The sequence below is a fragment of the Coregonus lavaretus genome (genome assembly GCF_964263955.1).
Source record: "Coregonus lavaretus genome assembly, chromosome: 15".
In the NCBI taxonomy this organism is placed as follows: Eukaryota; Metazoa; Chordata; class Actinopteri; order Salmoniformes; family Salmonidae; genus Coregonus; species Coregonus lavaretus.
In genome coordinates this window covers 8,595,986-8,607,552 of record NC_140002.1, presented here as the reverse complement: position 1 = coordinate 8,607,552, position 11,567 = coordinate 8,595,986, and the positions used below count along the sequence as shown (strand labels likewise).

The window sequence follows — 11,567 nt, the reverse complement described above, 5'->3', positions numbered from 1 at the left end:
GAAAGTATTCACACCCCTTGACTTTTTCCACATTTTGTTGTGTTACAGCATGAATTTAAAATGTATTATATTGAGATTGTTTTGTCACTGCCGTACACATAATACCCCATAATGTCATTACAAATGAAAATCTGAAATGTCTTGAGTCAAAAAGTATTCAACCCCTTTGATATTGCAAGCCTAAATAAGTTCAGGAGTAAAAATGTGCTTAAAAAAGCTAACTTTAAAAAAGTTAGCTTAATGGCTGTGATAGGAGAAAACTGAAGATGGATTAACAACATTGTAGTTACTTCACAATACTTACCTAATTGACAGAGTGAAAAGATTGAAGCATGTGCAGAATACTTTTTTCCAATTGTTTGCAACAAGGCATTAAAGTAATACTGCAAAAAAATTTGGCAAAGCAAATAACTTTTTGTCCTGAATGCAAAGTGTTAGGTTTGGGGCAAATCCAATACAACACATTGAGTACCACTCTCCATATTTTCAAGCATAGTGGTGGCTGCATCATGTTATGGGTATGCTTGTAATCGTTGAGGAGTGGGGAGTTTTTCAGGATAAAAAAGAAACGGAATGGAGCTAAGCACAGGCAAAATCCTAGAGGAAAACCTGGTTCCATCTGCTTTCTACCAGACACTGGGAGATACATTCACCTTTTCAGCAGGACAATAACTTAAAACACAAGGTCAAATCTACACTGGATTTGCTTACCAAGAAGACACTGAATATTCCTGGCCAGGTTACAATTTAGACTTTTTTATTTTTTGGGGAATGGATCAGCTTAATATTGCAGATAGATTGTATCTTCTATCAATGTAATTGTCTGCATCACTTCCAATCCCCCATGTTTTTTTTTTTTTTTTTATATATATATACTCCCCTTTATTACTTTTCAACCCCACCATCCTTTCCCTACTTGGAGTAAATTAGTGAACAACAATGCCCAGTGTTACACTCTGGTTCTAGGACTTTTTGTGTTTAGTCAGGGTGTGTAGATTTCCGTGTGTTGTGTACTGTGGGTAGTGTCTAGGTGTTCGCGTTCTATGTTTGGTCAGTGACTCCCAATCGGAGGTAACGAGTGTCAGCTGTCGGCTCGTTATCTCTGATTGGGAGCCATATTTAAATGTCTGTGTTCACCTTGTGGTTGTGGGTTTTTGTTCTTTATTCAGTCGGTGTAACTGAGGACGTCACGGATCGTGTTTTGTTTTGTCGTGTGTTTCAAAATTAAAATCATCATGTTCACTCCCAACGCTGCGCTTTGGTCATACTTCATTGGCGATCGTGACAGAAAAACCCACCACAACGAGACCAAGCAGCAGTTGGATAACGGGTGGTGGAGCCAGAAGAGCGAAGGTTGGGAGAGGACTATGGAGGCCTGGTCCACCGAGAGGAGAGACCCCCAGAAATTTTTTAGGGGGGGGCTCACGACGTCGGGGCAGAAGGTGTACGGCCCGGAGGAGTGCAAGAGGTTGGCAGATATGGCCGCCAGTTTAAGGGGGCCACTGGTTACGAAGGGGATGGAAAGTGTGGAGGCACGGCGAGAGGTACTGGGGGGTGTTTCCAGTCCGGTCCGGCCCGTTCCTGATCCCCGTGTAGGGCCAGGGGTGTGTGTCCCCAGTGCGGTTCTGTCTGTCCCTGCTCAACGCACCAAGCCTACGGGGTGCGTCGCCAGCCCAGCTCGGCCTGTTCCTGCGCCCCGCACCAAGTCTGTGGTGCGTTTCGCCAGCCCAGCCCGGCCTGTCCCTGCTCAACGCACCGAGCCTACGGGGTGCGTCGTCAGCCCTGTCCAGCCAGAGCCGTCCGCCAGACAGGATCAGCCAGAGCCTTCCGCCAGACAGGATCAGCCAGAGCCTTCCGCCAGCCATGAGCAGCCAGATCCTTCCGCCAGCCATGAGCAGCCAGATCCGTCAGCCAGCCATGAGCAGCCAGATCCGTCAGCCATCCATGAGCAGCCAGATCCGTCAGCCAGCCATGAGCAGCCAGATCCGTCAGCCAGCCATGAGCCGTCCAGCCAGGATCCGCCAGAGCCGTCCAGCCAGGATCCGCCAGAGCCGTCCAGCCAGGATCCGCCAGAGCCGTCCAGCCGGGATCTGCCAGAGCCGTCCAGCCGGGATCCGCCAGAGCCTTCCAGCCGGGATCCGCCAGAGCCTTCCAGCCGGGATCCGCCAGAGCCATCCAGCCGGGATCCGCCAGAGCCGTCCAGCCGGGATCCGCCAGAGCCGTCCAGCCGGGATCCGCCAGAGCCGTCCAGCCGGGATCCGCCAGAGCCGTCCAGCCAGGATCCACGCACCAAGCCAGGGGCGCGTGTCGTCAGTCCGGTTCCGGCCAGCGGGGCTAGGCAGGACCAGGGGTACTTTGGGGGGTTGGAGAGGAAGTGGGGAGGAAGCCCGGAGCCGGAGCCGCCGCCGAGGAGGAATGCCCACCCAGCCCTCCCCTGTTTGCTTGTAGTTAGGCGCGGTCGCAGTCCGCGCCTTTGGGGGGGGGTACTGTCACACTCTGGTTCTAGGACTTTTTGTGTTTAGTCAGGGTGTGTAGATTTCCGTGTGTTGTGTACTGTGGGTAGTGTCTAGGTGTTCGCGTTCTATGTTTGGTCAGTGACTCCCAATCGGAGGTAACGAGTGTCAGCTGTCGGCTCGTTATCTCTGATTGGGAGCCATATTTAAATGTCTGTGTTCACCTTGTGGTTGTGGGTTTTTGTTCTTTATTCAGTCGGTGTAACTGAGGACGTCACGGATCGTGTTTTGTTTTGTCGTGTGTTTCAAAATTAAAATCATCATGTTCACTCCCAACGCTGCGCTTTGGTCATACTTCATTGGCGATCGTGACACCCAGGCCTCTACTTCCGGTCTATACTTACTATCTACACCTTATGGACAGAGTTAATTTTACAATAATTCTATTATATATATATAGATATATAGATATAGATATATATATATTTTTTTTATTTTTTATTTTTTTTTTAAAAAAAATTGCTCCTGAACTTCTTCTACTCTCAACCTCTCCGATCATTTTCATGATGTCCATCCGGTTTGCTTCTATATGCCATATCTTTCTAACTGTACTCTTTCCCAAAAGCTCCCAACATACAACCTATATACTTATTATGGACACAGTATGCTTACATTATTAGCTATCTTTGTTATTATTTGTTGTTATTTGTTATTAGTCCCATCCTTCAACTCTATTCAATACCTCCCATCTATCTCTTAACACCATCCAAATAGGTTTTCTATTTGCCATATATATTTCAACCGTACTGTGATGTTTTACAAAAGTTCTGAACCTTTCTATTCTCATTGCTTCTACAGATTGTGAATTAAAAACAAACATTTTTGCTAAAAGTATTATTATATTATTGATTGATTGACTATGACTTTTCAGATCACCCAGTAATGCTATCTGCAAGGTTAGTTCCAGGTAAATATTGCAATCCTTTAGCCATTCCTGGACCTGTGTCCAAAAACAAGCTACAAATGGACAGAACCAAAACAAATGATCTAATGATTCTGTCTCTTCACAGCAAAATCTGCAAAGTTGGGAAGATTGTATACCCCATATAAATAACATTCTATTGGTAGCAAGAATTTTATATAATAATTTAAATTGAAAGATTCTAATTTTTGAATCCGGTGTCGTTTTGCGTGTCAGTTCATAAACACTATGCCATGGGATCGGTACGTCAAAGATCTCTTCCCAACTACTTTGCAATCTATATGGGACGGCTGTCAATCCTTTGGTCCTTAAGTGAAACTGATATACTTTTTTATTTATCACAGTTTTCCTTAACCAATTATGTTCTTTAATGCAAGGCCGACAGACAAGTTCCTTACTTTCTCCCCCTTCCACTTTCCTCTTCCACTTTTGCGGTAAGGCTGCAATTATTTGGTTGTAATTTTGGGTAGAGCAGACATTTCCATATGTTTTTGTTAGCAATTTAGACTTAAATCTGCTGGAAAATCTATGGCAAGACCTGAAAATGGTTGTCTAGCAATGATCAACAACCAATGTGACAGTGCGTGAAGCATTTTGAAAAGAATAATGGGCAAATGTTGCACAATCCAGGTGTGGAAAGCTCTTAGACTTACCCAGAAAGACTCACAGCTGTAATTGCTGCCAAAGGTGATAATAACATGTATTGACTCAGGGTGTTGAATACTTATCTAATCAAGATATATTAGTGTAGAAACAATGAGAATAGAAGGGTTCAGAACTTTTGTGAGACATCAGATTACAGTTGAAAAATATATGGCAAATAGAAATCCAATATGGATGGTGTTAAGAGATAGATGGGAGGTGTTGAATGGAGCTGAAGGATGGGACTAATAACAACTAACAACAACTAATAACAACAAGATAACTAATGTAAAGCATACTGTTCAGGAGTAAAAACAAAAAATATATAATTATTGTAAAATTGACTGTGTCCATAAAATTTATATAGTATGTATAAGCTGGAAGTAGAGGCCTAAGTGTTGTTGTTCACTAGTTTACTCCAATTAGAGAAGGGGTCGTGGGGTTGGAAAGTAATAAAGGGAAATATATTTTATAAAAGGATATGGACAGTGGGGAGAACAAGTATTTGATACACTGCCGATTTTGCAGGTTTTCCTACTTACAAAGCATGTAGAGGTCTGTAATTTTTATCATAGGTACACTTCAACTGTGAGAGACGGAATCTAAAACAAAAATCCAGAAAATCACATTGTATGATTTTTAAGTAATTCATTTGCATTTTATTGCATGACATAAGTATTTGATACATCAGAAAAGCAGAACTTAATATTTGGTACAGAAACCTATGTTTGCAATTACAGAGATCATACGTTTCCTGTAGGTCTTGACCAGGTTTGCACACACTGCAGCAGGGATTTTGGCCCACTCCTCCATACAGATCTTCTCCAGATCCTTCAGGTTTCGGGGCTGTCGCTGGGCAATACGGACTTTCAGCTCCCTCCAAAGATTTTCTATTGGGTTCAGGTCTGGAGACTGGCTAGGCCACTCCAGGACCTTGAGATGCTTCTTACGGAGCCACTCCTTAGTTGCCCTAGCTGTGTGTTTCGGGTCGTTGTCATGCTGGAAGACCCAGCCACGACCCATCTTCAATGCTCTTACTGAGGGAAGGAGGTTGTTGGCCAAGATCTCGCGATACATGGCCCCATCCATCCTCCCCTCAATACGGAGCAGTCGTCCTGTCCCCTTTGCAGAAAAGCATCCCCAAAGAATGATGTTTCCACCTCCATGCTTCACGGTTGGGATGGTGTTCTTGGGGTTGTACTCATCCTTCTTCTTCCTCCAAACACGGCGAGTGGAGTTTAGACCAAAAAGCTATATTTTTGTCTCATCAGACCACATGACCTTCTCCCATTCCTCCTCTGGATCATCCAGATGGTCATTGGCAAACTTCAGACGGGCCTGGACATGCGCTGGCTTGAGCAGGGGGACCTTGCGTGCGCTGCAGGATTTTTATCCATGACGGCATAGTGTGTTACTAATGGTTTTCTTTGAGACTGTGGTCCCAGCTGTCTTCAGGTCATTGATCAGGTCCTGCCGTGTAGTTCTGGGCTGATCCCTCACCTTCCTCATGATCATTGATGCCCCACGAGGTGAGATCTTGCATGGAGCCCCAGACCGCGGGGTGATTGACCGTCATCTTGAACTTCTTCCATTTTCTAAAAATTGCGCCAACAGTTGTTGCCTTCTCACCAAGCTGCTTGCCTATTGTCCTGTAGCCTATCCCAGCCTTGTGCAGGTCTACAATTTTATCCCTGATGTCCTTACACAGCTCTCTGGTCTTGGCCATTGTGGAGAAGTTGGAGTCTGTTTGATTGAGTGTGTGGACAGGTGTCTTTTATACAGGTAATGAGTTCAAACAGGTGCAGTTAATACAGGTAATGAGTGGAGAACAGGAGGGCTTCTTAAAGAAAAACTAACAGGTCTGTGAGAGCCGGAATTCTTACTGGTTGGTAGGTGATCAAATACTTATGTCATGCAATAAAATGCAAATTAATTACTGAAAAATCATACAATGTGATTTTCTGGATTTTTGTTTTAGATTCCGTCTCTCACAGTTGAAGTGTACCTATGATAAAAATGACAGACCTCTACATGCTTTGTAAGTAGGAAAACCTGCAAAATTGGCAGTGTATCAAATACTTGTTCTCCCCACTGTATATACAGTTGAAGTCGGAAGTTTACATACACCTTAGCCAAATACATTTCAACTCAGTTTTTCACAATTCCTGACATCTAATCCTTCTAAAAAATACCCTTTCTTAGGTCCGTTAGGATCACCACTTTATTTTAAGAATGTGAAATGTCAGAATAAATGTAGAGAGAATTACTTATTTCAGCTTTTGTTTCTTTCATCACATTCCCAGTGGGTCAGAAGTTTACATACACGCAAGTAGTATTTGGTAGCATTGCCTTTAAATTGTTTAACTTGGGTCAAATGTTTCGGGTAGCCTTCCACAAGCTTCCCACAATAAGTTGGGTGAATTTTGCCCCATTCCTCCTGACAGAGCTGGTGTAACTGAGTCAGGTTTGTAGGCCTCCTTGCTCGCACACGCTTTTTCAGTTCTGCCCACAAATGTTTTATAGGATTGAGGTCAGGGCTTTGTGATGGCCACTCCAATACCTTGACTTTGTTGTCCTTAAGCCATTTTGCCATAACTTTGGAAGTATGCTTGGGGTTATTGTCCATTTGGAAGACCCATTTGCGACCAAGCTTTAACTTCCTGACTGATGTCTTGAGATGTTGCTTCAATATATCCACATATTTTTCCTTCCTCAAGATGCCATCTATTTTGTGAAGTGCACCAGTCCCTCCTGCAGCAAAGCACCCCCACAGCATGATGCTGCCACCCCCGTGCTTCACGGTTGGGATGGTGTTCTTCGGCTTGCAAGATGCCCCCTTTTTCCTCCAAACATAACGATGGTCATTATGGCCAAACAGTTCTATTTTTGTTTCATCAGACCAGAGGACATTTCTCCAATAAGTACGATATTTGTCCCCATGTTCAGTTGCAAACTGTAGTCTGGCTTTTTTATGGCGGTTTTGGAGCAGTGGCTTCTTCCTTGCTGAGCGGCCTTTCAGCTTATGTCGATATAGGACTCGTTTTACTGTGGATATAGATACTTTTGTACCTGTTTCCTCCAGGATCTTCACAAGGTCCTTTGCTGCTGTTCTGGGATTGATTTGCACTTTTCGCACCAAAGTACGTTCATCTCTAGGAGACAGAACGCGTCTCCTTCCTGAGCGGTATGACGGCTGCGTGGTCCCATGGTCCCATACTCCCAAGGATGAACCAGACTGGGCTGATTTCTTTTGATTTTCCCATGATGTCAAGCAAAGAGGCACTGAGTTTGAAGGTAGGCCTTGAAATACATCCACAGGTACACCTCCAATTGACACAAATTATGTTAATTTAGCCTATCAGAAGCTTCTAAAGCCATAACATCATTTTCTGGAATTTTCCAAGCTGTTTAAAGGCACAGTCAACTTAGTGTATGTAAACTTCTGACCCACTGGAATTGTGATACAGTGAATTAGAAGTGAAATAATCTGTCTGTAAACAATTGTTGGAAAAATTACTTGTGTCATGCACAAAGTAGATGTCCTAACCGACTTGCCAAAACTGTAGTTTATTAACAAGAAACATGTAGAGTGGTTGAAAAACGAGTTTTAATGACTCCAACCTAAGTGCATGTAAACTTCCGACTTCAACTGTATATGTATTTATATGCATGTGTATAAGTGTGTGTGTGTGTGTGTGTGTGTGTGTGTGTGTATATATATATATATATATGAGAAAAAAACATATGGGGGATTGGAAGTGATGCAGACAATTACATTGATGGAAGTTACAATTTATCTGCAATATTAAAGCTGATCTACCCCCCCAAAAAAGATATATTAGTTTTATTTTTCATGAATGTTTTACAATTGTTAGGATTTTTCTTACACTTTGACATTAGAGTATTTTGTGTAGATCGTTGACAAAAAATGAGAATGAAATCAATTTTAATCCCACGTTGTAACACAACAAAATGTGGAAAAAGTCAAGGGGTCTGAATACTTTCCGAATGCGCTGTGTGTATATATACACATATACATGCATATGAACACATACACAGGAGACAACAATGCGGGGCTTGGAGGGTAACATTTTTCCAACTGGTCTGGGACCTCTTTGGACAGTCTAACTGACTGACTTGAACATTATTTGACAGACTGATCTGTAAGTCTTGTGAGTGTTGCTGTACATCAGTGCTATAACACCATATGGGAACCAGTTCCATGGGCTCTTCCTTGCCCTGTCACACTCGGAGATTGGTGGTTAGGCTTTGTCATTTCAGTCTGTCTGTTGCTGCAGACTGTGAACATGCAGCAAGCATCCTCTCTGCTCCTTGAGGTTAGTCTCATTAGTATAGTGTGGGTTGTATGTGTCAGCTGTCTTCCTCTTTCTCTCCGCCTTCACTTCTGTTTACTGTGTGCTACTACCTCTGCTCTCGAGCTAACACCTTCCTCTCTCACTAGGGTAGTGGAGGACCCACACTAAGACTAGAGAGACCTAGCTTAGCCTAGCCTAACCTAGAGGCTACTTTTAGTTTACCTTATCCTAGCCTAGCATCTAAGCACAGTTTCCAAAAGCGCTATTGCTTTGGAAAGGGCAATGGATGGTCCACACTACTAGTAGCACAAGTGACTAGAGAGACTTAGCCTAGCATAGTTTAACATATAAGCACAGTTTCACTAAAAGCTCTGTTTTCAAATGCACCTCAGCTTCACTCATTCCACAGATGAGGCCAGGCAGGTCAGCCATGATACAAGTCAGTATTCGACGTCCATCCATGTCTGAGAACGCCGGGAGATGACGTGGAAACTGGCATCTAGGGGAAACAGTGAGCGCTGTCTTGGTCTTCACAAAGTTTGCTGCTTCAGATATTTTTGTCAGATGTTACTATGGTATACTGAAGTATAATTACAAGCATTCCATAAGTGTCAAAGGCTTTTATTGACAATTACGTTAAGTTTATGCAAAGAGTCAATATTTGCGGTGTTGACCCTTCTTTTTCAAGACCTCTGCAATCCGCCCTGGCATGCTGTCAATTAACTTCTGGGCCACATCCTGACTGATGGCAGCCCATTCTTGCATAATCAATGCTTGGAGTTTGTCAGAATTTGGGGGTTTTTGTTTGTCCACCCGCCTCTTGAGGATTGACCACAAGTTCTCAATGGGATTAAGGTCTGGGGGGTTTCCTGGCCATGGACCCAAAATGTTGATGTTTTGTTCCCCGAGCCACTTAGTTATCACTTTCACCAAACTGTTCTTGGATGGTTGGGAGAAGTTGCTCACGGAGGATGTGTTGGTACCATTCTTTATTCATGGCTGTGTTCTTAGGCAAAATTGTGAGTGAGCCCACTCCCTTGGCTGAGAAGCAACCCCACACATGAATAGTCTCAGGATGCTTTGCTGTTGGCATGACACAGGACTGATGGTAGCGCTCACCTTGTCTTCTCCGGACAAGGTGTTTTCCGGATGCCCCAAACAATCGGAAAGGGGATTCATCAGAGAAAATGACTTTACCCCAGTCCTCAGCAGTCCAATCCCTGTACCTTTTGCAGAATATCAATCTGTCCCTGATGTTTTCCCTGGAGAGAAGTGGCTTCCTCGCTGCCCTTCTTGACACCAGGCCATCCTCCGAAAGTCTTGGCCTCACTGTGCGTGCAGATGCACTCACACCTGCCTGCTGCCATTCCTGAGCAAGCTCTGCACTGGTGGTGCCCCGATCCCCAACTTTAGGAGACAGTCCTGGCGCTTGCTGGACTTTCTTGGGTGCCCTGAAGCCTTCTTCACAACAATTGAACCTCTCTCCTTGAAGTTCTTGATGATCCGATAAATGGTTGATTTAGGTGCAATCTTACTAGCAGCAATATCCTTGCCTGTGAAGCCCTTTTTGTGCAAAGCAATGATGACGGCACGTGTTTCCTTGCAGGTAACCATGGTTAACAGAGGAAGACCAATGATTTCAAGCACCACCCTCCTTTTAAAGCTTCCAGTCTGTTATTCTAACTCAATCAGCATGACCGAGTGATCTCCAGCCTTGTCCTCGTCAACACTCTCACCTGTGTTAACGAGAGAATCACTGACATGATGTCAGCTGGTCCTTTTGTGGCAGGGCTGAAATGCAGTGGAAATGTTTTTTGGGGGATTAAGTTCATTTTCATGGCAAAGAGGGACTTTGCAATTAATTGCAATTCATCTGATCACTCTTCATAACATTCTGGAGTATATTCAAATTGCCATCATCAAAACTGAGGCAGCAGACTTTGTGAAAATTCATATTTGTGTCATTCTCAAAACATTTGACCACGACTGTAGATGGGCATAAGAATCTGCCTCTGGTTCAAAAAGTTGCATGTTCGAATCTAGTGATAGAAAGTTATTTTTTATATTTTTGTTTTAAGCCTATCCTAAACATTACCCCTTAGCTTAACCATTCAGAGTTAATGGCTAACCTTAAGAATTCGGAGTTCATGCCTAAACTTAACCTTAAACATTTAGAATAACTGAAACGTTTGGAATAACTTAGAAATTTGACATTTGTAAAACATGGTTGAATGTCTAATACTGAAGTGAGACTGAGCTTGTTGGAATGGGGCACACAAATACTGTGATATGGTCATGGCCGCAGGAAGATGTTTTTGGTTGGGGGTGCTGTCAACGGGGGTGGGGGTGGGGGGGGAGGGGGTATATATATTTTCTCCGCTAATACAAGAGTAATGAAGGCCTAGTTCGCTAATTGCAGGGGATTTAAATAATATATATATATTTTTATTATTGATTTATCAGGGGTGCTGCTACTTCCCACTGCTATGGATATGGTGTTACCACAAATTAGGAATAAACAACCTGTTGCCGTCTCTGTGATTTAAGGATAGTAAATGATAATGCTGTTTTGACACCTCCCAGTGGATTTGTACACATATTGCACCATCATCTAATCAATAGCAATAGCAATAGATGAGCATGAAGGGATACGAGGGGGGGAAACAATTTTGAAATACAAAGGCTATAAAGACAATCTAGGTTCCCTCTCCAGTGTTTACTTACCTACACATGCTATATTCCACACACACACACATTCTCTCAGTGAACGCATACTGTAATTCCACTCATAGTTTCTCATTGTCTTTTACTTCCTGCTTGACACTCCCAGGTGGTGATCAACTGTCCAATCGTCAAGGGTCTGAAGTACAATCAGGCCACAACCAACTTCCACCAGTGGCGGGACGCCCGGCAGGTGTGGGGGCTGAACTTTGGCAGCAAGGAGGACGCCGCCCTCTTTGCCAACGGCATGATGCACGCCCTGGAGGTGCTGAGTGCTCTCGGCGACTCGGGTAGGAACCATAATATAGGACAAAAATATAATACATCATTGGTAGGAACAAAATAAATGATATCCAAAAATATATCGAAAAACAAATTTGTACGTGAAACGCGTTTTTCGTTTATTCACTGTACATGTTAAATAAATAGAAGGTAAGGTTGCTCGCCTGCCTT

General features: G+C 43.5%; 1 protein-coding gene across 1 annotated transcript in view; it reads left to right on the top strand.

The window, feature by feature from the left end:
- LOC311142482 (uncharacterized protein) overlaps positions 1-11,567 on the top strand; it is a 43,720-nt gene that overhangs the window by 17,248 nt on the left and 14,905 nt on the right. Inside the window, exon 3 of the mRNA XM_084178132.1 lies at positions 11,224-11,404. Coding sequence (XP_084034258.1) covers positions 11,224-11,404 — 181 coding nt within the window. The remainder of the gene's footprint in view (positions 1-11,223; positions 11,405-11,567) is intronic.